We start from the raw sequence: 26,949 nt of genomic DNA, 5'->3' as shown, positions 1-26,949 counted from the left end.
CATTTATAGTTATCTTTTGTCATCCTTGAGACATTTTGGATATGCAAGTGTTATCTCGGGAATACCGAAGATTATTCTTAGCATCATACTTGATCTAGTAGTCCTTACAGTGAACCTAACATTCTCAGTCTGCACTAAACTTCTGACTGTATTATTATAACAGCATCCTCTGCAATAGAGATCCAGTAAGGCAAGCAGGCGGGGTTTGAGGTCAGGCCGGTAAGACGGGACAAACTCACACCCCACCTTAAGAAAGACATAATCATTACTTAATCAGCTGTGGGTGGAGCACCATTTTAAAACATGATGCCACAGTTTATTCATACCTGAAGGATCTTTTCCAACTTCTAGTTTGATACTGTGGAGACAAAACATGCCATAACTTGGATGTGTTTGGTAAACGCAGCCTTGATTTGCGAGAACACAGTTGGATCAACATTCCAGGAAATAACAGACTGGAATGATTTTCTTAAGAATTCAACATCATCTAATCTACTGCCCAAACATCTACTGCCCAAAACTAAATGACTCACCCATTCAACATTTCTTAAACATACTTTTAACTTAAACAGCTATTGACAATATAGATGACTCGCTTGATTTTGTTTCAGGACAAGCTATAAATGTTCTCCAAAAAAGGAAAGCATTACTTGTTTTCCAGAGCTGTGGGAACAATACGGTCCGATGTTGTGTCTGCGAAGCACAAACAAGCCACCCTTTCCACAGTCTGATCCACTGTGTGACTCGAAGGAAATTAAAACATAACTTACTCCACAACTTCAATCAAAAAAAAAAAAAAAAAAAAAAAAAGAATTTCTTTCATGTCAGTGTTTTGGTTAATTTTCTCCAAAAAAATAAAAAAAAATAAAAATAATAAATTATTATGGCACATAAATTAATTCAAAAATTAAAAAAAGAAACTAATGCAAAGCATATCAACTTAATGCATATATGATTACTTCAATAATGCACATTTTAATTGCAGGGTAATTATAGGTAACTAAAACTAAAACATTAAAAAATAAAAAATGTTGCTTGAAATAAAATAAATTCTAAAGTACAAAAAAATATTTCAGCAACATTTCTCATTTTAGTTGAATTTGAAGTTGAAGTACTAAAATAACAAAACTGTATCAATATATATATAAAAAATTAAAGACACTGAAGACTGGAGTAATGATGCTGAAAATTCAGCTTTGATCACAGAAATAAATTATATTTTTAAGTATATTAAAATAGAAAACCATTATTTTAAATTGCAATAATATTTGACAATATTACGTTTTTTTTTTTTTTAAATAATAATAACAAAAACTAAAACGGTAAAAAAAAAAGTTTGTTACTTGAAATAAAAACAATTATAAATAAACTAATGCAAAGCATATCTACTAAATGCATCTATGATTACTTCAATAATGCACATTTTAATTGCAGGGTAATTATAGGTAACTGAAACAGTAAAAAATAAAATAATATATATATATTTCAGCAACATTTCTCATTTTAGTTGAAGTACTAAAATAACTAAAACTATACTATATCAATATAAAAAAATAACAAAAATTGAAGACACTGAAGACTGGAGTAATGATGCTGAAAATTCAGCTTTGATCACAGAAATCAATTATATTTTAAAGTATATTAAAATGGAAAACCATTTTTTAAAATTGCACATTACTTTGTTATATTATTTTGTTTTAAAAAAAAAATAACAGAAAAATAAAATTAGTAAAACTTTAAAAAATAAAGTGAAAACAGAAAAAAAAAATATAAAAACAAACTCTAATTCAAAATATTAAGAACTACAATAGTATGTAAAATTGACAAATGTATGTAAAAAAAACAGTTTGATTGCTATTTAAATGACAGAAAAAAAAACTGTACTCGTATCACCGTCTGATTTATTAGATCACAAAATGTTTATCAGTAGATTAGCATGACGTATATATTTAGTCATAACTATAACAGTGATATAGATACTGTGATGCACTGAAACCAAAACACAAAATGCATTTTCTGTAACACATTACATTAAAATAAAGGACATGGCTCCGAAGTAAATGTGTCCTTTTGGATCCAAGAATCTGCCCTCAAAGAGATCTGCTCTATTTTTCAGGCTTTGATTTGGTCACACTTTGGTTGCAAAGCACAGGCACTTACAGATCTGATCATATCAAATCATGCAATAACACTCATATTCGGATTAAAAATTTATAACAAGCTGCACGAAGCAACAACAGTGCAGCCTTCGACTGATAGAAACACGTCCTTAACAGACCATCATAACATTCAACACACATTAAGAACATACTAAAAATCTGACAACTTCAACTCAAAATCTAATTATAAACTATTTAATATACCCTTTAAGAATATCCTTCCAGATCTGAGGCAAGATAAAAGCATGTATAAATAACATTTTATAATGAAAGATCATCTAAATGATAATAAACACGAAAACTAATATAACCGTATTAGTTTTAATATTCTCAGTAATATTAAACGTTCTAACAGATCCATTGAAAAATCACTGACAAGATAGACCTAACTCTGTAATTAATGTGCATATGCTTTAAAAAAAAAAAACAATGAAAGCACACATTCCTTAAAGTCTGAATCAAGGTTCCTTGAGTTTGAGCTTTTTACAACAAATAAAACATGTATGAGAACTACCCTGATGTTCCTTTCCAAACTTACAGCAAGTTTGATGGGAGAAAAACCAGCAGAACGTACTTTTCACAAACGTTTTGCTCTGTCACATGACCTATGACATCATAAGACCGCAAGACATTCATTAAATTCAATAAGACATTCTGCACAACATTCAAAACCAGAAAGCAGAATGTATATAAACGAGGAAAATAACAGACAATTAACAGCTAAAATCATAATTTTATAAAACATTTACACAATATCCAATCAAAGTTGGCCGGAGTCAATCAATTAGTACTAAGGTATGAAGAAAAGAGCGCAAAATAGATCAAAATGAGTGCTTGGATGTTCCCTTCTTTCTTATTTTAGCGCACTGTCTCTTTAAATATTCTGATTCAGGAGAGCCAATCAGCTTAATAGGCATAAGCCACGCCCACTCAATCAGTTCAGCTGTGAACCCACATGCTGTCAATCTGTTCAAAGTCTTCCTTGCACTAATTATGGAGTATTTCAATCAATGCCTCACATCCTGTTTTGGTTTTACCGCACTTGTGGATGGATGAGGGTTGAGAAGAACGGATGGAGGCGTCGCCGGCGCTATTGACGTTACACAAAGCAGTGTTCACATGTGCCGATTATGAGCAGGCGTTGAACGGTTGAATCATGTCTGGAGAAAACATTTGATTTGTGATGGGCGTCACACCGCTTTCTTTGTGTCGTCACTCTTGGATGGCGTCTTTCGAGTCTGACGGGCCGAAGCAGTTCAGCATTTCCTATAAGACACAGAACAAAGGTTACTCATTCAGATTACCACATAAACAATGCTCGAGAGACTCGTGACTAACTAGTCAATACTCCAGGTAGAAAAAATACTATATGTAATTATATATTCCTATGATTTCCGCGATGCAGTAAAAATCCAGTCATAAAAACGGAATTCACAGTTTAACGTGGAATGTCACGGAATGTCAAATTTTGAATGAATTAATCAAAAGTAGGTCATTACACATAAATCAAATCACGATATGGACAAGTATCTGTAAACATTAAGCCGGAAAAGTCTATTTAAATATGGATCCTGCATGTTCTGCGTGTCTCTGTTAATGAATGGCCCAGAAGCACGGTTTTGTTTATTACACACACATGGAAGCACGTGTGACGCTCGCTGTGATTTCAGCGTCTGCCATCTCACTAAATGCTTAGTTCTTAAATTTATTTATTTTGAATCTATCTATCTATCTATCTATCTATCTATCTATCTATCTATCTAAAGAAAAGAACAGCATTTAAAGTGAAAAAGAAATCTTTCGTAACATAATAAATAACTTTACTGTCACTTTTGATCAATTTAATGCATCCTTTCTGAATAAAAGAATTTATTTTATAAAAACTAAATTAATACTAAGAAATTAATACTAGTATTAATATTAAAGTAACTAATATTTAAAATGTAAACTAATATTAATACTGCCATGTATACATTTCTTATCCTACACTTTAGAATGGTAGTGTATCACAGTTTCCACAAGAATCTGAAGCAACTGTTTTCAACACTGATAATAATCAGAAATGTTTCTTGAGCAGCAAATCAGCATATTAGAATGATTTCTGAAGATCATGTGACACTGAAGACTGGAGTAATGATGCTGAAAATACAGCTGCACATCACAGAAATAAATTACATGTAACAATAGATTCACATAGACAACAGTTATTTTAAATTGTAAAAATATTTTGCAATATTACTGTTTATATGGTATTTTTGATAAAATAAATGCAAATAAAAAGTGGGCAAAAGGGACTTCTTTCAAAAACATTGTGAATGTTATGAAGAATGTTAAAGATATTTCTTTTTTAAATATAAAATCAAATATCTTTCAGTATTTGCAGGAATGCAAACTCATAATGGGTGAAAAAGGTGACAAAGACACACATACACACACTTAAACATTTTTTAAACACTTATAATATTTTAAATTCTGCTACAGCTGTGCTGTAAAATTCACTTTAAAGATTCCCATTTCATTCATGAAGATGACAAGAAAAAAAAATGTCTCCTGGTGGAAAACAAATACTTGAAAGATGAAATTACCATTATATCCTGTAGATGGCAGCAGAGGATCACTCATTTCCACTCCCAAATTTTTTTTCACGTCTCGCTTTTGGATTTATTACAAAATGACTATGAAGTATAGCAAGTGCAGCAAGTTGCAAACTTTAAGGCTTAATATAATTTAAATGGATAAGTTATAAAAAATTCACCTCACAGTTGTCATGAGGGCAAAATTAGCTGTATAGACCAAAAACACTTTTTATACCTGGCTGTAAACATATTTTTTCTGATTTAAAGTTTTAACATGGGGGGTCTCTATGGGATTGACTCCATTTTGGAGCCAGCCTCTAGTGGCCAGTCAATGAACTGTAGTTTAAGTCACTTCCGTGTTGGTTTCAAGAGAGAGACCGGAAGGTTGCCGATTGGTAGAACTACGCAAACTTCTGAAAAAACAAAAATGTGAAGCGGATCGTACAGGAAACACCTCTGATTGGCCACTGCTTTCAACAGAGATGCCTGTGATTGGCTACAATCACCAGAGCACGCACACAAACACATGGGTGACTTCAAGCGGATATAGAATTGAGTTGGTACTTATGTACTTACAGCATTGTAAAAATGTAAAGTGGCTACACGAATCACACAAATGACCCATTTAGAATTCAAACTGGCAAATTTAGCCGAAAGGTGACAAGTTTGCATCCCTGATTTGGGCCATAATTGTGATTGCTTTTTGATCTCCCAGGGTATATATTTTCTCAGTGAGAGTCTGGAAACGGTTATTCTGCGTGCTGTAAATCACACTGAAGGGGAGCATTAAGAGCTTAGCCAAAACTAACCTGGCTCTCGTTCATCTCCTCGCTCTCCTCCGCCTCAGGGAATCGTGTGGTTGATAACGCAGGAACGCTTGCAAGCCGGGGCGGGTTGCCGACGCTGAAGAGGCGGGGCCGCTTGACTTGATCCTGACTAGACAGTGGCGTGAAGCTGTTCCTCCTCAGCAGAGTGGGCAGCACTGCCTGTCTGGAACTTCCCTGGACACACAACGTAAGCATTAAGTACAGCAAGTGGGTGAAGACCGGGACAAAAGCCATGTTTATAAAGAGCCATGTTTCTTATAAGACAGGGTTTCTGAAGTCAGGGTGAAATTAAGGTGTTAAATTATGCAGTCATATGATAATCTGTTAATATGTTTCTGTGCATTTTACTCAAACACTGCATCCTGCTGATTATCATCGTATGTACACATTTCTTCCAGCTTCTTAAATAGATTTTAAACCCTTTTTTTTTTTACATGTATTTGTATTTTATGCATATGTTGATTACTTGTATGATTATTATAAAAATGTATTGTAAATAAAAATTATTATTATTATGTAAAGCACCAATGCATATAAAATAATATTTATAAATAAACTTGCTTTGCCTTAATGTGTTCTGATGTCATAATGGTGACAATTTCTGAGCTTGGTTTGTTGCCATGTATAAAAAAAAAATACATGGCAACAAAAATTCCAGGACATATTTCACTTGAAATTAAAAGAAGAAGAAAAAATTATAGGCAACACTTTACTTAAAGCTTTTATGGATTATAAGTATTCATAATGTAGGTTGAAATGCATTAAATATTAACCAAAGTTAAAATGCATTATAATATTTAAAGATTATGTGTTTTAATGCATTATACTTTCTAAAGGTGTAACAATGTATAGATAATTATTATAATGTATTATAACTGTGGTTATAATTATTAATGAGATTATACAATGCATTATAAGATGTATTACAAGGCTTAATGAATGCATTACATTTCTTTTATAATGCACTACACGGGCTTTAAGTAAAGTGTTACCAAATTATATTTTGCATAAAGAAAATGAAGCTTATTTTTAGTGTGATTAAGATTTACAGTCGAGGCCAAAAATATTGGCACCCTTGGTAAATATGATCAAAAAAGGCTGTGAAAATTAATCTGCATTGTTAATCCTTTTGATCTTTTATTTAAAAAATTCACAAAAATGTATCCTTTCATTGTATAATAAGAATTTAAAACGGAGGGGAAATATCATTATGAAATAAATGTTTTTCTCAAATACTTGTTGGTCACAATTATTGCCCCCCCCTATAAATTCTTATGAGTAAAACATCTCTGAAGTATATTCCCATTCATATTCACAATTTTGAGCACTCCAGCATGATTATAAACATGAAATCATCCAGCTCAGGCTTCCTGTTTCACAGAAATATAAAAAGGACGGAAAACAAAGCCCAAATTCCCTTAATCATTCATCATAATGAGAAAAAACAAAGAATATACTGAGCTTCACAAATTAGTGAAGTGGCTTTAAGAAAAGAGCTAGAGCAGTGAAAATTCCCATTTCCACCATCAGGGCAATAATTGAGAATTTCCAACCAACAGAAAATGTTACAAAACTGCCTGAGTCTCAGGGTCAGAAAACCATTAAAAAAAAACATCAACATGTTGTTTAGGAGGGTTACAAGAAAAATTCTCCTCGCTCATTCAAAAACAAACTAAAGCATATTCAGTCATCAGCCAAGACTGGAACTTTACATTGGACTGGCTTCTATGATCAGATGAAACTAAAAAATGAGCTTTTAAGCAGCAAACACTCAAGATGGGTTTGGTGAACACAGGGATAAAAAGTACCCCATGTGTACAATGAAATATACTGCTGTATTTTTGATGTTGTGGGCCTATATTTCTGCTGGAGGTCCTGGACATCTTGTTTAGACACAAGGCATCATGGATTCTATCAAATACCAACAGACTCTTGTAATGGGCCATGTTTGGATCTTCCAACCGTACAATAACCCAAACACAAACCTCAAAAACAACACAGAAATGGGTCACTGAGCTCAAACCAAGCTTCTGCTATAGCCATTCCAGTCGTCTGACCTGAACCCTACAGAAAATGAGTGTAGTGAACTGAAGAGAAGAAGCACCAACATGGAGCTGGGAATCTAAAGAGTCTGGAGTGATTCTGGATGAGAGGAATGGTCTCTGATCTCTTGTCAGGTGTTCTCTAACCTCATCAGGCATTATAGGAGAACATTTAGAGCTGTTAAACTGGCAAATGGAGGTTTAAAAAAGTATTGAATAAAAGGGGGCTATTAATTGTTGCCATTGTGTATTAGAGAAAAACATTTATTTCATAATTATATTTCCCCCCATTTTAAATTCTTATTATCCAATGAAAGGATACATTTTTTGTGAATTTTTTAAATAAAAGACCAAAAGGATTAACAATGCAGATTAATTTTCACAGCCTTTTTTTGATCATATTTACCAAGGGGGCCAATATTTTTGGCCTCGACTGTAAGTACATTTGTACAACGTAATTATGCTAAATTTTAACGAAGGAGAAAACAAAAACATTTCCTTAACGAGATTCACCTATAAATCTTTTGGACGGATTGGAGTTGTTAAAGTCAACTTAATACATCAAACCTTCTGTTTTCCGTGTTATATAAGCTCTTAAACAAATCCGAGCGGAAACTAAAAATGTTGATGCACATTAAATTAAAGCTCAGGCTGGCAGGGAAACTCCCCCGACTGCCACCCAACAGAAGAAACAATGCTGATCTCATCCAAAACAGTATCAAGCCACAAGCCAGAACTATTCTGAGACTGGAAGAGAGTCTCTCTGACCGTGGCACACCTGTGGTTTGTACTACAGACTTACACTGCAAAAACAGAGCACCGAACTATGAGCAGACTCTGTCAGCCTTTAGCTCTCTCTTAGAGTTCAAGAGGTTATTCTTGCTTGGAGGCTCCTCTACTGCTGATTGACTCAAGCTGTTTGAGTTGGACAGACCACGCGAAATTCCCAAAATATCACGAAAGAAAAAACATTCAGAATCATTCTGCACAAAAATACATTTCCCTGAAGAAAGGAAACATATTACTAAATGGTTGCTAGTAATAACAGTGAAGCCTGTTTTAGCAAACACAACAAAAGCTGTTGGTATTGTGAAGGTGTCTCCTTACGAGTGGTCTGTCCCGGTGTGTGTTTACAGCTTCAACTTTCAGGTCAAATATGTCGACTTTACAGCCTGAAACAGAAAACAAACAAACAAGAAATACTGAAAAATATCTGAGTGTTGCTACAGTATTTAAATCTCATAATAATAACAATAATAAAAACATTATGAAAATTTGCAATTACCTGAAAATATATATATATTAATATCATATAAATATAAAATGTAATATAAATATATTAATATCTTATATTATTATAAATATTTATTTTATTAATAGTTATTTTATTCATTACAATATAAAACCTGTAAATCCTGATATATTATTACAATTTAAAATAATTGTTTTTAAATTTAATATACTTTAAATTATCATTTATTTCTGTGATGCAAAGCTGAATTTTTAGGATCATTATCACATGATCCTTTAGAAATCATTCTAATATAATGATTCATTATCAAAGTTGGAAACAGTTCTGCTGCTTAATATTTTTTCAAAACATGTGATACTTTTTTAGGATACTTTGATGAATTAAAAAAAAAAAAAAGAAGAAGCTATGTTTTTAAAATATAAATATTTTGTAATAACAATATACACTACTGGTCAGTAATTTGGGGTCAGTAATTTTTTTTCTTTCTTTTTTTTAAAATAAAATCAATACTTTTATTAAGCAAGGATGTGTTAAATTGATAAAAAGTGATAGTAAAGAAAATATATTATTAGAATATATATTATTAGATTTTTTTTTTTTTTTTTTGAATAAATGCAGTTCTTTTTAACCTTTTTATTCATCAAATATATTAGACAGCAGAACTGTTTCCAACACTCATAATAAATCAGAATATTAGAATGATTTCTAAATGATCATGTGATAGACTGGATGTTACATGTGACACTGAAGGCTGGAGTAATGATGCTGAAAATTCAGCTTTGCATCACAGGAATAAATTATTTTTTTAAAGTATATTCAAATAGAAAACTATTATTTTAAGTTGTAATAATATTTCACAATATTACTGTTTTTTTCTGTAATTTTGATCAAATAAATGCAGGCTTGATGAGCAGAAGAAACGTCTTTCAAAAACATTAAAAATAGTAATGTTTCCAAACTTTTGACCTGTACTGTATATATATATATATATATATATATATACACACACACACACACACAAATATAGGTGTGTTTGCAAATGTTGTTAGTGATCACTGTGTCATAGCTGCTGTGAGGAATAACAAACGTCCACAATCTAGACCTCAAATTCTTTTTGCATTTTGTTGAACAAGCATTTCATCATAACTTGTATTTATTGGACTGGATTTCTTATTACATTAATAAATGATTTTGAGTTAGCATGCAACTTTTTTATAGTAGTTCTATGCACCTGGTAAATAAGCATGCACTAATGCGTAAAATAAGAGTGAAGTCCCAAAATAATCCTTGGTTTATCATAGTGGCTTCATTTTAGGAAGCTGAGAAATCTCTGAATTTTACAGATAAAAAAATGCCAAATCAGATTTCCATTTATTTGAAACATCTCAAAATGTAAACAATCTGGTTAAGTTTTGGAAAGTTTTCACAGAAGAACATATCTTCGGGTTCTTTACTTGAAGCTCAGTCACTAAATCGTCCCATGACTAATTCTCTTACCGTACCTTTAACTGAAGTTCCATGTAAATGAATTACACAAAAATGTGATTTGACCCAGTTCTCTGTTTCGGAGGTACATTTAAAAAAAAAAACAGTTTTTTAGGCCCAAATAAGCTTGCTGGGCCTGATAAGTTGGAACCATTTTCTCTAAAGCTAGCAGCTGATTTTATTGCTAAACTGTAATTTACCGTATTGAACTGCAACTGTGTCTATGTACATATACATATGTTTTTATTTTATTTTTTATATTAACCCAGAAATCATTAAAAACTATGGGCCTATGTGAATGAAACACAGCACATACCGTAAGCCACTGGGGTGAGTTTCAGGACCACATGGAGGGGGCACTTTAGATACGGCAAATCATCTGTGCAATACAAACACACCAAAATATGAGAAGCTCTGCAGACATTATGAACACAAATCTGAGTCAAAGAGGCTCTTCTGTGCATAGAAGAGCTGTGCCCAGGAATATCAACAGCTTCATCAAATAAAGTTTGTTAGAGTATCACTTCTTTGAATGCTTATTACCTGAACACCAGCCGTCTAGAGCACCTACTGTACATACACGTGTCTCTCACAAGAGGGCTGATATGATTTGAGTGTGTGTGTGTGTGTGTGTGTGTGTGTATGTATGTGTGTGTGTGTGTGTGTGTGTGTGTGTGTGTGTGTGTGTGTGTGTGTGTGTGTGTGTGTGTGTGTGTGTGTGTGTGATGTACCAGCGCTCTTGTCCAGGAAGTATGCGAGGAGGCAGCGCATGACGGCCTGGTGGCAGATGACCAGCACATTGCCTTGTCTCTCCAGCTCCATGATTACTGGCTCCAGCCGCTGCACCAGATCCTGATAGGACTACGGCAAGAGAAGTAGGACAAAACTCACTGCTAGATTTGAATGTGTTTTTTTTTTTAAGAAATTAACACTTTTATTCTGCAAGGATGCATTAAATTGATCAAAAGTGACAGCAAAGACATTTATAAATTTACAAAGGATATCTATTTCAAATAAATGCTGCTCTTTTGAACTTTCTATTCATCAAAGTATCCTGAAAATAAATAAATAAATGTATCAGCAACAAAATATGAAGCAGTACAGTGATAATAATCAGAAATGTTTCTTGAGCAGTAAATCAGCATATTAGAATGATTTCTAAAGAATCATGTGACACTGAAGACTGGAGTAATGATGCTGAAAATACAGCATCACAAAAAAATAATAAAATATAAAACAAAATATAATCAAAAAAAAAAAAGTTATTTTGAATTGTAATATTATTTCACAATATTACAGTTTTTACTGTATTTTTGATGAAATAAATGCAGCCTTGGTGAGCAGAAGAGACTTCTTTCAGAAAGTGGGAGTCGATTCTTTTCAGTGAATGAATAGTTCATTAGTCAATCAGTCGAAATCTCAATCATAAAAAAAAAAAAAAAAAAAATCTAGTGAAAAAGTCATGAAGAGTTATTGTTACTAAATGTCACATCAGGTGTTATAATGGTCCGCACCTCTCCTCCTGGGTATCTGTAATGGTATTTGTCCTGGTCTCTGAGAGAATATTCATCCGGGTATGTTTCTTTAATCTTTTCATATGTCATTTCCTCGCAGATTCCCTGATACAACACATTAACACACATAAAAAAAATGACAATGCACAAACAGCACAAATGTTTCTCCGTCAATTCAGATGTTTTGCAATAATGTGATTTAGTTTTTTTTCTGTTTGCAATATAAGGAATGGTTCACCCAAAAATAAAAATGAGCTGATATTTAACTCATTTTCAGCAGGCCAAGACATAGAGGAGTTTGTTTCTTCATCAGATTTGGAGAAATGTAGCATTGCATCAGTGTCTCAGCAATGGATGCTCTGCAGTGAATGGGTGCCGTCAGAAACTAGTCCAAGACCCAAAATACAAACACCACAAGTAATCCACAGCACTCCAGTCCATCAGTTAATGTCTTGAGAAGACAAAAGCTGCGTGTTTGTAAGAAACTAATCCATCATTAAAGTGTTTTAACTTCAAACCATCACTTCTGGCCAAAATACGAGTCCATAATCCATAATAACGCTTCTTACAGTAAAAAAAAAATAAAAGTCCATCTCTTGTTGTCTCTCGGATTAAAATCCACTGATATATTTGTTCAGATCTGTTTTGGACTGCTTTGGCTTGTAAATGGTGCTTGAACTGTACAGATTCCTCTGATTCAGAGTTCAGACGAGACAACTTTTTCACTAGACAAAGCAATATTATGGACTCATATTTTAGCTGGAAGCAACAATTTAAAGTTAAAACATCTTAATGATGGATTAGTTTCAGCTTTTGCAGCTTCTCTCAAGACATTAACTGATGGACTGGAGTGCTGTGGATTACTTGTGGATTATTGTGATGTTTTTATCAGCTGTTCAGACTCTCATTCTGACGGCACCCATTCACTGCAGAGCATACATTGATGAGACACTGATGCAATGCTACATTTCTCCAAATCTGATGAAGAAACAAACTCAAATACATCTTGAGTAAATTTAGATTTGGGTGAACTATTCCTTTAAAAGCATTAAACATCTACCTTATTTCCCACTGATGTGGAAGCAGACTTTTATTGCACTCACGGCAAAGTTTTCCCAATGACATAGCAGAATTCATTTTGGTGTGGTAAACGAGTTAAATATGATACACCTCCATTAAACATCTGACTCAAATTGACTAATTGCCTGTTAACAGAAAACACCTCTGTTTTATCACCATAAGTAATGAAGAACAGCCCAGTGTTCAGTGGAATAGCAGAAGCTGCTGCTGTAATAAAAACTCACGGCGTCGATCTCGTTGAGGATTTTCCACTGTTCGTACGGGACGCCCAGCTCCTCGGCCGTCTGGATGGTGCGTCTGAGCTGACTGGTCCACACCTTCAGGTCTGGGATCTTCTGGTCTTCCAGGAATCCACGCAGGGCTTTAGAAAACTAACATAGAGCAGGAAAGACGTTAACAAGCCCGTCAAACATTTCTCACCCATTTGTGGTAAAGGACAGACCCAGAGCATGCTGGGAATCAACAGAGGGTGACAGGAAGTGGTTTTACATGTGCTACAGCAACAAATGAACTACATACAAACAACTCTCAGTTTTGATATAGAACAAAAACTAATAAATGAATAAAAAAAATAAATACATTCATTTCTTATTTCAAAAATTCAGTTTAACCTGATGTACTCAAATAAGTCAAACAATTAACTTACATAAAAATATATAAAAAATTAATAATAACAATAAAAAAAAACAAAAAAATTAAAAAAATAAAAAAACAAAAAAATACTAAAAAATCTAGAAGTCTAGTACTAAATTACTAAAGTTATAATAAGAAGAAGAAAAACAACTAAAAAGTCTTATAGACTGTACTAAAGTGAAAAAAGAAAACTAGAACTAATTCAACACTATAACACAGCCCTGCAATCTCGATAGTCTAGTACTAATATATACTAATAACTAAAATATAATATATATATGAAAACAGTACAAAAAAAGTTTGGAAACATTACTATTTTTAATGTTTTTGAAAGAAGTCTCTTCTGCTCATCAAGCCTAAATATAAAACCTAATTCAACACTATAACGCTGCCCAGCATCATTACTCCAGCCTTCAGTGTCACATGTAACATCCAGTCTATCACATGATCATTTAGAAATCATTCTAATATTCTGATTATTATATATAATATATTGAAATAAAAAAAAACTGCTTTCTTAAAAACTTTTATTTTTAGAGAAAATTTTATTTTTAGAGAAAAAAGTATTGATATTTTTTAGTGCTATAATAAAATATATTTTCTTTAAACGGCTTTTTCGATTCAGAAAAACATTTCTTTCATTGGAATGATATAGCTTTTTTTTTTTTTTACCCCCTATTTTCAAATTTCTTATTATCCAATGAAAGTTTAGATTTTCATGTGATAATTTTTTTAAATAAAAGATCAAAAGGATTAACAATGCAGATTGTAATTTTCACAGCCTTCTTTTTCTGTATTTGATCATATTTAGCAGAAGAAAACTCTTTCAAGGGGTGCCCTTATTTTTGGGCAAAAATGACTGTATATATAACACACACATATACATATATATAATATATAAATATATATATATTATTGATGTATCACACCATATATATATAAATATATGTATCATATAAAAGCACTATTATATATTAGACTTTACAAATTATATATTAGGTATGCATCAGCTTTAAAGCACTTATCAAAATAACAAAAGCAGTCAAATGTCAAACGTTTTTTTTTCAACTTTTCAAAAGGTGGAAATAATGTCTACAGAATAATTCATACATGTGAAAATGGGCTTAGCATTTAACAAATAGTTGTAATATGACTCAGATGAAGGCGGGAATCGTGTTTGTGGCAGTTTTTCTGCTGATTAAGTTTAACAAAAGACTTCTTCACCTCACAGATGGTTGTCAAAAGCAAAAATTCAGCAAAATGCATCGTAGTTTGTGAGAAAGTGTGACGTGCTTGAGCAAAACAGGTATTGCAGGGTGGTGTTACAGTATGTCAATGCTCCTGAAATAAGACAGGAGTCATATGAACTGTACCTGTTTTCCTCTGCTGGAGAGCTCCGAGTCTCCCCCGATGCAGCCCTGGACGTTGTGCTGGCTCTCGCCGTGGCGGCAGAGGTAGATGGAGTGCTTCTGAACATGAATATTCATGAGGTAGTAGACGATCTTGCTCTGGATGTAATCCTGAACGTGGTTCACCAGGAAACGCTGGCCGACGTTGATCACCTGGATGAAGGACAGGTCCCTGAAAGAGCCCGAAAAAGAGACCACTGAGTGCAGAACAATGAACAAGAGACTGTTCTCACATTTAATTGTGTAAGACACATGCCGAAAAATAATTAATCACCATTATATAATCGTAAGATCAACTGGTACCTCATTACCTACAACAATGCCCTCCCTCGTTTAAAATGTTTAAATGACTCTTCAAAAAATAGAAAAATAAAAAAAAAATAGGTGGTAATACTATAGATTGAATCATTTGTAAGTCAAGCATAAAACTTGCAGCCAAGTGTTTAAATTAAAAATGTTGGACTTGGTAAATAGTATATGCTATAATAAAGTAAGTAGTATAACGCTAGAATTAAATTATTTGTTTTTTTATCATTTATATCTGTAAATTTGGTGTCAAAATTAACATCCTGATTAACAGGGTTGTTATCATTAACTAAAAGTATTACAAAACATTTTTGTTAATTCAAATAAAATTGAAATAAAGTAAAATACAAATAATAGATGGAAAAATCTTAAACAAGCAAAAATTAGAAATGCTGCCTTGGCGTACAACTAAAAATAAGTTTCAATAAATGAATTAAAATAGTAATTTTAACTAATAAAAATTACAAAAATATTGACAAAAATTAGAAATGCTGCTTTAGCAACTAACTGTAAAAATATATATATATAAGTTGAAGTACTAAAATTACTAAAACTAAAACATACTTCAATGAAAATTTTAATTTGTAAAAAAAAAATTTAAATGAGTTTTCAAAATATAGTAATAAATACTATAATAAAACATGAATAAAAGATAAAACTAAACTAACACTGTTGATTAAAACAAGAGTTCAATCTAAAAACATTTCAGGAACAACATACTGTGAGTTTTCCACTTATTTTTGTATATTTAAATATAGTGTACCGTAGTGTTATTTTTTGGAGCTCATGTTTGTAAAGAGTATAATAAATGTATTTAAAATGTATGTACCATCCTTATAGGGTTTTCAGAGATGCTAGGTTAATATTTGAACATCCACATACTTTTAACATTAACTCAACCAATTAGGAGGTATTTATAGGCACTGACAAAGTATTATTATCACAAAAAAAAAAAAACATGCCAAAAAATTAACAAAACTAATTCAGTACTGTACTGCTCTCTGCTGGAGACTCAGACACAGACACAGATCAACGTTGGGCTGCAGGTTGTACCAGTGGACCCTGTTTGAAATTGTTTAATTTGTATGTTCGTTCTATTTATTTATTTATTTGTGCTATTTACACAGTTTAAGTTTTTTCATTTTGTAGGTGTCCAGGTACAGAAACCGAATAATCAAATGTAAAATAGCACTGCAAAGTCTTCACTGTAAAATAAAATATACAGTCAAACCAAAAAAAATTCAGACACCTTCAACATTTCTCACATTATCACAGTTTATTTGCTACAGTTTAGAAAACTGTAATAAAATATGACAAGAACTCAGAATTAAACTGTGCCAGAACAAATTCATCTAGATAATGTCAGATAAATTTGATAGAAAGATATGTAATGGATTACAATCAACAAAAACTTCAGACAACTGTTAGTATGACAATATTTACACAACTATCAATACTTTGTTGATCAATTACTAAGCAATGCTTAATTTTGTTCAGACTGTGTTGTAAAAAGGTTGCATTAGCAATTAATAAAGAAAAAAAAACACGTAAGCAAAACATGGTGAGATCAAAGTGTCTGAATTTTTGGTCCCAAATTAATTATTATTATTATTATTTTTTATCAATTTCACTGTTATTATACTCACTTACAAAAATAACCTATAATACATCACATTTTTATACACACTTACATAAACACTTACATAAATATGTCAAAGTTCTATTTGCACTCACTATTCTAATTCTATTTAAAAAAAATTATAATAAAATCTAACTACCTTTCTAATCTTTTTGTATTCTATATATTTTCTTTTCATTTATTATACAATTATAAAAAAAGACCTCTAACACTAGCTTGCTCTATTCTTTTTCTATTCTATCTGTTTTCTTTTTATTTATTATATTATTTTAAAAACCATTGGCTAGGTATACTGTGTTTAGGCTAACTGAGACTTGTTATACCACTTATATATCATTGCTCTTTTGTTGTTTTTGATTGCTTCCATTTTCCTCATTTGTAAGTCGAATAACATAGAATCCACTGAAAAATAACTAAATGTAAAAGAAATGTAAATGTAAAGTTCGCTTTATTTTGTTATACTCACTTACATAAATAACCTAGTTTACAGTGTCCTGCACCCACTAGTAAAACAATATAAACAGTTATATCTGGTGTCTGAATCATTGTTGGTTTGGCTGTGCATTAATTCTTGTTAAAACTACAAAGTAATTCAGACAAGAGCAGTGAGTGATTTTCTTTCTTTCATTTTCTTGGATTAACATTAAAGACACCGACAGCAGAGCTAGTAAATCAGGCGCAGTCACTTTAAAAGACACTGCATCCATAATAAACGGAGAGACACTTTTAAAATGAAAGTAAAATCATACTTGTCGTGGTCATCGGGGTCTAGCGGCTGATATGTGACTTTATAACACTCGATTCTCTTCAGGAAGTCCTCCATCACACTCTCTCGGTCTCTTTCAGGATAATCAGGGCTGGAAACCTTCACATCCTGTGACGAAATTAATGTTATGTTATGAAACAAACATGAGGTCACTGCTGTCCAGTGATATTATCTTCATTTTGATCATCATCGAGATATAAAAGTTTATGTACAACTTATATAAATAAACGGGAAAATGTGTAGATTTTAGATAAGTGCAATGCGTCTATTTATCTCGTTTTTAGAATTTTTAACCATTTTAAATAGTTTTAAAATAATAATTTAAAGAACCAAAAATTTCCTGTGGTCTCTCAGTTATTATGAGTTCCTAAAAGCGGCATAATTACAATAAAATGAAGAACAGAACAACTCTACTTCACAAAAACATTTCATGCTATCTAACCATAACAACTTCCTGTGATAGGGCTGGGCGATATGGCCTAAAAAAAAATCTCAGATTTTTCCACAAAAAATCAGATTTACGATTTAAATCGATGTTTCCCCCCTTTTAACTTTACTTTGTTTTGATTTTATCTTCTGGGATTTGCTCTGGATTTCCCCCTTGGGGTTAAAGTGCAATCAGAAACAACAAGCCAAAAACACAAGCTGGCAGGCCCTGCCATTCTAAACAGTGAAAATATTACATAACATAACATAAAATGTAACATAACATTCATATCATACTGGATACAGTTTGTAAATGTTTGTAAGACTGTCAGAGGTCTACACTATTTTTTTTTTCTACACTAGTATTTATGATACTTTTACCGCAAAGTATCATAAATAGCATGTCTTTTTATCAATCTGTCATCCCTGATATGCAATGCAATGCAATACAAAAGCTGCTATCATTCTTTATCATTTACCAGTCAAAGTTGTAACTGAGACAAGATGATTTAAAAAAAAATAAAAATAAAAAAATAAAAACATAAAAAACAGGATTACCTTTATGCTGGAAAAACCTTATATATATATATCAGCGGATGTTAAAAAGAAAACCGATTTTCATTCAAACAAATCGATGTAAATTACACATACGAGTTAATCGATAAAATCTATTTATCTCCCAGCCCTAGCAGTGATAATTATTAATGGTGACACTTACCAGTATGTTGGCAGCAATGACTTCTGGGTCGTCACAAAGTGACTCCACAAAAAACACCTAGAAACAAAACCAAAAAGAATCACATCAAAGCCTGCAAAAACGTTTCTATTCAGGTTTATAAAGGGCAGAGCAGGCTGACGGAGGAGCTTTACTGATCTCTGGATGCTCTGAACATGAAGAAGTGCTAATACTGCAGTAGAGGACATCCTCTGACCTTATACGCGTTTTCCTTCGCAAAACTCAGGATGAGGTTCCTTCTCTCTCTGGTCGTGTTTGTGGCATCAAAAACCTGCCGGAGAGAAATGATAACTTCACATAATGATCTTGAAGAGAAACCAATAAGGAAATATGTCATCAAATATAATAAAAATTAGGGCTGGGCGATATGGCCTAAAAAAAAATCCCAGATTTTTTCACAAAAAAAAAAAAATCCGATTTACGGTTTAAACCGATTTTTCCCCCCCTACTTAAAATCAATATTCAAATGACAAAGAAATTGTTAAAAACAAGTTTTAACTTTATTTTGTTTTTATTTTAACTAAGGATGCACCGATATGAAAATTTTGGCCGATACCGATAATTCTTTAAATATGAAAGCCGATAACGGATATGTTGGCCGATAAATCTAAATCCACATTATTGCATAATTTTTGAGAGCCTGATTACCAAAAAAGTCTCACCATTAAAAGGCATTAAACACTTCAACATAAATCAAACATAAAGCAGCCTTACAAATAAATAAAATAATGCTTAAATAATGGGGAAAAGTTACTGGACAACATTACTTACGTGTAAAAAAATATATAAGGTGATAAGACGATGGAGTGTGTTGAAAGAGGACAATCATGTAAGGACTATAGCCAGAGATATTATCAAAATCATTAAATATTGTCATTATTAAGAGTATCTGGAATTTCCAATTAATGTAGACCTGTTATTTTCTGGCTATTATTATTAGGTTACTTTTATTATTAAATTAATATTACAATTTATTTGCTTTGCAACAATTTCATAGTGCATCACCGCAAAACTGACACGCTCTGACTCACAGCCTGTGAGGAAAATAAAAAATTATGCTGTTAGCTTAGGCTACTCCTCAATGAAAATGTTTTAAAAATGTATTTTAAAACAGGTTTATTATAGCCTACAATGAATTATAGGCCTATAGCCTAAATACAATTGTTACACTTCAGTAACACTTTATCAATGAAACAAAAGAGCAGCTTTATTTTATGCACCGACTTTCAAAACCAACCTGTTCAACTCGAATAATGTTCCTTCTCATTGTTTTCACTATGTTCGGGCCACAAGAGAAACATTAAAGAAATAAATTAAAACAGTTATATATACACCACATTTTGGGAGATTTATCTCTCGTCATCTCTGAGAGTATACGTGCCGTTAATACGTCGTCAGATGCCGAAAGCACCGTCAGTTTTTACTTTCACTATCATGGTGAAAGACGTTCACCGGACGTTCAGTTGCAAATCATCTGAACGTAGTGCCAGTACATTTAGTCATAAATAGAACGAGCATCAGTTTACTGATGGGGACCGTGTCGCATCACGCCGCGTCCAGTGTAGACAACATCACTGGGTTCTATTGTCTTTTGTTGGATCGCACCACTCCGGTGTGAGTTTTTTAATGGGTTAATGTTATAGCCCTGCTGGTTTTTAATGTTTTTATGAAATATCTGTATTGACTGCATGATCATATCATCTTATTATTTACTGCCATGCTAGCCACAAAAGTAAAGCTTGGCGAGCCGCGCAACGAGTAACACTGCTGTAGGTTGCTTTTTGGCGGGTGTGCTTGTGCTGCCGCGGTCTTCTTCATTTCGTACGGCGAAACATCTCTCTCACTCGGCAGCATGTCTCTGTGACAAACACGCGAGGGGAGGGTTGAGCCCATTCTGAACTACGGGAGCCCTGAGTGGAGCATCGGCGGATGTTAAAAAGAAAACCGATTTTCATTCAAACAAATCGATGTAAACTACGCATACGAGTTAATCGATAAAAAAAGCGATTTATCGCCCAGCACTAATAAAAATATTATAATAATTGGCTTACGTCACAAGTGCAGTTAGGTAACATAGAAGCTATTATTTTTAATTGATTGGAATGACATTGATTTATTTTATGCTCTTTTGACTGGTATAGCAAATATTTATGAAATGAAGGTATGGATTTGAGTTTTTCTAATGAAAGTTATTTTCATATTTATTTATTTTAAATATTTAATAATTTTCTCATATCTAATTTTAATATTTTGATTCTTTTGTTCATATTTCTATTTAGGTTTTAGTAGTTTAAGTAATTTTTGTATTTCTACCAACTTTTTTCAGTTTTCAACACAGCATTTTAATGTAAGTTTTACTAATTGTAATCATGCGATTGCTTTTTTTTATTATTTCTTTAAATATTTCTGTTAAGCTTTTTATTTATTTGTAGTAATTTTACTATGTGCTTTTGTTATTTGATGATTTTTTTCAAATATTTCTATGTACCTTTAATTTATTTTAATTTCAGTTTATAGTAGTTTCAATCATTTTAATACTTAAAATTATTTTAGTTAGTTGCCAACAGGGAATTGTAATTTTAGTTTAAGTTGTATTAATTTTATTATGTGTTTTGTCATTTTTTACTATTTTGTAACATATTTTTAGCTCTCATTTATTTTGATTTGTAGTCATTTTATTATATGCTCTTGCCATTTTATTATTTTTCAAAAAGAAAAAAATCGATTTAGCTTTAATTTATTTTTAAGTAAGTTGTTTTAGTAATTTTAATACTTAAACGTATTTCAGTTAGTTGCCAACACAGCATTTTAATAGTAAAATTGTAGTAATATAATTATGTGCTTATATCACTTTTAATATCGCTTCCAATATTTATATTTAGCTTTCATTTGTTTTAATTTGCAGTCATTTTATTATGTGTTTTTGTAATTATTTTTTATTATTTCTGTTTAGCATTAATTTACTTTTATTTCAGTTTTATTTTTCATTTCATTTCTCAGTAGTTTAGTTCAGTTAGTTACCAAAGCAGCATTCCTAAATCTATATTTTTCATCTCATTTTATATTTCAGCTTTATTTCTATTAAAAAATACATTTTGTAATATTTTTAGTCTGTGGATTACAATAACACAACACACTCAGTCACACAAGTGATTAATCTTTGAGCTAGTAAATGGAGAAAGTCTAGTTTCAGTTTGTGAAGCCCAAAGATAAACGTGTCCAAAGAGCAGGACTTACAGCGATCTGCCCTCCCTCCTCACTCAGATAAGATTTCACATCCTGTAGAGCCACGATGGCACACTGTCTGAGAGAAACAACAGACCACAATCACATTAAACTCAACAGCATTACACAAGCAGATGATGCTGACTGATCCTGACTCGATTCATCAGAGGAACTCAGAATCATTTTGAAGATATTTATTCTTGCTCTTTGGAAACACAGTTTGATGTGAATGTTGCATTACAGTGTGCCACACAGTGCAGCTTCCTGCAAAACTTCCTCCTGATCATTTCCTGAAATGATTCATGCGAGTCATTCTGCTGCAGAAACATCCTCTTGTGTCAGAGGTATTCGTGTTCTGTAGGTGTAATGTAAGTGGACACTCACTTCCTGATTTTCATGGCCTCTTCATTGTCATGACGGAAGAAGTCGAAAGACTTGTACGACTGTACCGCCTCACGTCTATAAACACCTAGGTTAAACACTGACAGAAACACACAGCTGTTACCAACATACTTCAGAGTGAAGCTAGTGTAATATTTCATAGATATAGTACCAATGATAGAAATGTACCAAGGCCAAAAGTCTGCAACTTTTACATTTTTTTCTTCTCAAAAAATAAACTAATAAACCTAAAAAATTTCTTGTTTCTGTGATGAAATCTGTTTTGTTTCTGTAAAAAAAAAAAAAAAATAAAAATAGACTTTTTAATACTCACAAATCTCACAATTCTTACTTTTTCTTGCAATTGCAAGCTTATTTCACACAGTTTTATATATAAGCTTTATATTATTATATATTATAAGCTTTATATTTCGCATTTCTTACCTTTTCTCACAAATGCGAGTTTAACACCATTAAATACATTTTTTATACATTTTACACCATTAAATACATTTTTATACATTTATACATATATGTACATAGTTTATACATATCTCACAATTCTGACCTTTTCTTGCAGTTTTGTTTTTATGTCTTATAATTCTGAGTTGGGAGTTTATTCTGAGAATGACTGCAAGTTATAAACTCATAATTGCTATTAATATTTATTTATTTATTTATTTTTGTTTGCACCATGAAATAAACATGAGTTTAAGCATATCTCACAATCTTACTTTCCTTCTCAGAATTGTGTCACAATTCAGAATGAGAAAAAAGCCATAATTATGAGATAAAAAAAAAAGTCGCAAAAACCTTTTTATTTTATCCCGTGTAAGGCAAGGCAAGTTTATTTATATAGCACATTTCGTACACAATGGTAATACAAAGTGCTTTACATAAAAGAAAGTAAAATAATCATGAAGAAAAATTAAAAAAAACAAAAAAAAAACAAGCAATTTTAAAACTTTGAAAATGATTTAAAAGCGATGGAGCTACGTCATTTTTAACTTTGAAAAGCGTGTAGGAAACACGCTTCCAGAAAACCGTAAACTTTTTAAAAAGATTATTTTAATTAATTCATTTTATTAATTCTTACTGGTTTAACTCAAAAAAAATTATTTGGGCGTTTCATCCCCAGCAATAATTACAATAATAATAATAATAATAATAATAATAATCAGTACAGAATAATGCTGAACTCCATTCACAACAGCTCTCGATTATTTTCTCTCACCTTTCGTGGGAACCCCGATCCAGTTGAGGTATCGCGTCAGCTTCTTGGATATGTATGTCTTTCCTCTGGCGGGAAGACCGATCAATACGATGACGGTGGGGGAGTTGGTCATGTATGACGCCCATGCTATAAAAACAAACAAACACACATCATTTTCTTTTGTCAGTTTGCTTCTCGGTATGATGATGATATCAGACTGACACTCTGCTCACAGGTAATTATGTTTATACTCATAACAGCTGCACAGCTTTCAGATGCTGCAGAGTTTCTCATGAGTGGTTTCACTGAGGCTTTCATGCTGCTCAAGTTATTGACAATTTTCTTATCAATTATGTATGAGAGTAGCTTGAGGCTTCTTGTATTTAATAACTGTCATGTGTTTCTGAGAATGAAGCAGCAAAACCATATACCTACCGTGCATACTCTTAATATTATTTGTATGATATTGTAGCATTGATTAATAATTTGAATTAGCATTTTTTTATATTTTCAGTTTTAAGTTTTCTTATTTTTAAGTTATTTTCTTATGTGCTTTTGGTTTTAGTTTTTACATTTCTATACAGCTTATATTAATGCAATTGCAGCTTTATTTTTAATTTTATTACATCAACATAAAAAAAAAATATTAAAAATTAACCAACGCAAAAAAATAAAAAAAAAATATTTAAATTTAATTTTCATCTAATATTTTTTGTTTTATTTTATATTTAAAATAAAATATATTTTATTTTATATTATTTTAACATATATTAATATTTTGAGCATCTCATCAGCATGTACCAGCCATGCATACTTCGGCAAATCAGTTTTATTCAAGTATTATTTATATACTGTTACAGTATTAATATTTTTGAATTCGATTTTATGTTTATAGTTTCTGTTTATTTTTTTTGTAATTTTATGATGCACTTTTTAAATATTTCTATATAGCTTTAATTAATTTTTATTTCAGTTTTAGTTTAAGTAATTTTAGTACATAATTTCAGCTAGTTGCCAAAACAATATTTCTTATTTTATTTTAGGTTTCATTTCATCTAATATTTATATTTTCTTATACTTAAAATAAAATATATTTAAAATAACAAAAACTATAATAACAATGATAAAATAACAAAATATATTTAATATGTTTTTTTTTTTTTTTTACATATATATTATTACTATATTTTTATTTCGATTCCGAAAAAAAAAAAATTAATTGGTTTATTTTTGATTTTTTTTTTTTTTAGTTGCAAATTACAACAAGTATATATTTTACTGGGTTGCTATAAGGTTGCTATGGTATTCAGGAGGATTGCAAGGGTGTTGCTAGGGTGTTTAGGGTGGTTGTTAGGTGGCTGCTTACTGACCGTACATCAAATCTCTATGATATTCTTGCCTTTTCATCAATATATTACTCTGCACTGAAGAAGAGAAACAGGATCCGACACGTCTCTTAACTGGGCTTTACATTCCACAAAAACACTGGACCCAAAGCTCAAATTCCAATCTGATTTAGATTTCTCTTTCAGCTTGAACGAACATGTTAAAGCTCAACTCTCGGCTCTGGTTTTCAGTGTTGAAAAACTACAGCATGTCTTGATGTGCAAAGCTCCCAGACGGCCATCACAAGCACTGCATACTAAAACAAGGGGCTTCTGACACACTATACAAGGATATAAGTGACGTTTTTACAGAAAAACACATTCATAACCACATCAATACACTCTAAATAAGTCATTTAATAAGCATTTAGCACGTTAAAATATATACTGATAGAAAGGGAGCGCTAGGGTCAGTGGAAAAATGTATAAAGCATACATGTATAAATATGTATAATTAAATTTTTAAATAAATAAATAGTCAGATTAAAATAAATTAAATATAAAAAAAAATGTATTTAAATAAATAATAAAAATATAAATAATGAAAATAAATTAATCAAATTAAATTTAATAAATTAGATTTAAATAAATACAATTTAAAAAAAAAGGTTTAAACAAAAATTTGATTAAATAAAGATTTAGATCAAATTAAATCGGAACACAATATGATAATAATCAATAAATAAATAATGGAGAAAAAAAACCCCAATAGAATCAATATATTTATTTTCCAAATAATATTAAGTCTTTATTAAATTTTAAAATTTAAATTAAATTAAATCTATGCATTTAGCAGACGCTTTTATCCAAAGCTACTTACAGTGAATTCAGGCTATCAATTTTTACCTATCATGTGTTCCCGAGGAATCGAACCCCCAACCTGCGCTTGTTAACGCAATGCTCTACCACTTGAGCTACAGGAGCACATTCCTTTATATATGAAAATGAGGATGATCATCTTTGGAGATCTTTGCCAATAATTGTATACCTTTCAGGTATTAGCTCATATCTTTAACCAACAGGCCACATCACCCCAAATGATGGAAACAATACCTTACTATTTACATTTAGCTGCATATGAGTGACACAGCCAGCCTAGATCTAAACTGGTAACCAAAAGGTTAACTTACTAGTTTGAATCCCCACAAGGTTTCAGACATTGAGCATCTAATCAAGACACTGAATGAGCATAAATAATAATAACAATAACTCACAGCATTTCTTCTCATTGACTCTGGGCTCCGCCTTCTTGCTGTCGTTAGAACTGTCCATGACTCTCAGGCGCAGATGGACTATCTTCACGGACAGGTGTGAGGGTCAGCACGGGTCACCAGAGGTCATCAGAGGTCACTTCACCTGCGCAGGTATCACGAGACTCAGATTAGGTCATTACTGGCTTGACATGATTTCACATCTGCTGGTTTATTAGCCTCTGAAGCTGTGTTTACGTTACTCACCCCGCTGCGGAGAGGACACGGACACACGCACCATTTCCCATTCAAACGCAGCTAATAATGATTTTCTATAAAAAGCTCTAGGACAGAGCAGACTTAACGCCACCGCTGTGCTTCAGGAAGTGTTTGTGTCTGCGGGAGATACAGAATAAAGCGCTAGAACGGCTATTAGCATGGACTGAGGGAAAGAGTGGGCGGGGTTAGCGGCGCGAATCTTGGCTGTGATTGGCCAGGCACGACCGGTGAAAATAATAATTATTTTATCGTTACTTTTCAAAGTGCTTTTTTCACTTAGATAACATTAATGTTTCTTAGTATGATTACTTCGGGTGCAAAAAATAGCCACATCGCTTCTGGTAGAAAAGCGCGTGTCACGTGACAGCTGTTACTTTGCACCGCGGAGAATAAACCAGACGAGGCTTTTAATAACAATTTTGTAGT

At 32.0% G+C, this 26,949-nt stretch overlaps 1 protein-coding gene across 1 annotated transcript; it reads right to left on the bottom strand.

Moving 5' to 3' along the window:
• Positions 1–1,884: 1,884 nt before the first annotated feature.
• LOC109076570 (6-phosphofructo-2-kinase/fructose-2,6-bisphosphatase 2-like) lies at positions 1,885–26,698 on the bottom strand. The gene is made up of 16 exons (XM_042713622.1): positions 26,512–26,698; positions 26,269–26,410; positions 23,691–23,816; positions 22,460–22,556; positions 22,088–22,154; positions 19,047–19,121; positions 18,833–18,889; positions 17,672–17,796; positions 14,942–15,149; positions 13,160–13,306; positions 11,856–11,960; positions 11,073–11,202; positions 10,658–10,720; positions 8,712–8,776; positions 5,545–5,736; positions 1,885–3,425 (listed from the first exon to the last, which is right to left on the bottom strand). The coding sequence occupies exons 2-16, from the start codon at positions 26,324–26,326 to the stop codon at positions 3,372–3,374; spliced, it is 1,569 nt and encodes a 522-aa protein (XP_042569556.1). The 5' UTR covers positions 26,327–26,410; positions 26,512–26,698; the 3' UTR covers positions 1,885–3,371.
• Between the last annotated feature and the right edge of the window lie 251 nt (positions 26,699–26,949).

This window comes from Cyprinus carpio, chromosome A23 (genome assembly GCF_018340385.1).
Source record: "Cyprinus carpio isolate SPL01 chromosome A23, ASM1834038v1, whole genome shotgun sequence".
NCBI lineage: Eukaryota > Metazoa > Chordata > Actinopteri > Cypriniformes > Cyprinidae > Cyprinus > Cyprinus carpio.
The sequence above is the reverse complement of the archived record's forward strand: the minus strand, read 5'-3'. Positions and strand labels throughout refer to the sequence as shown.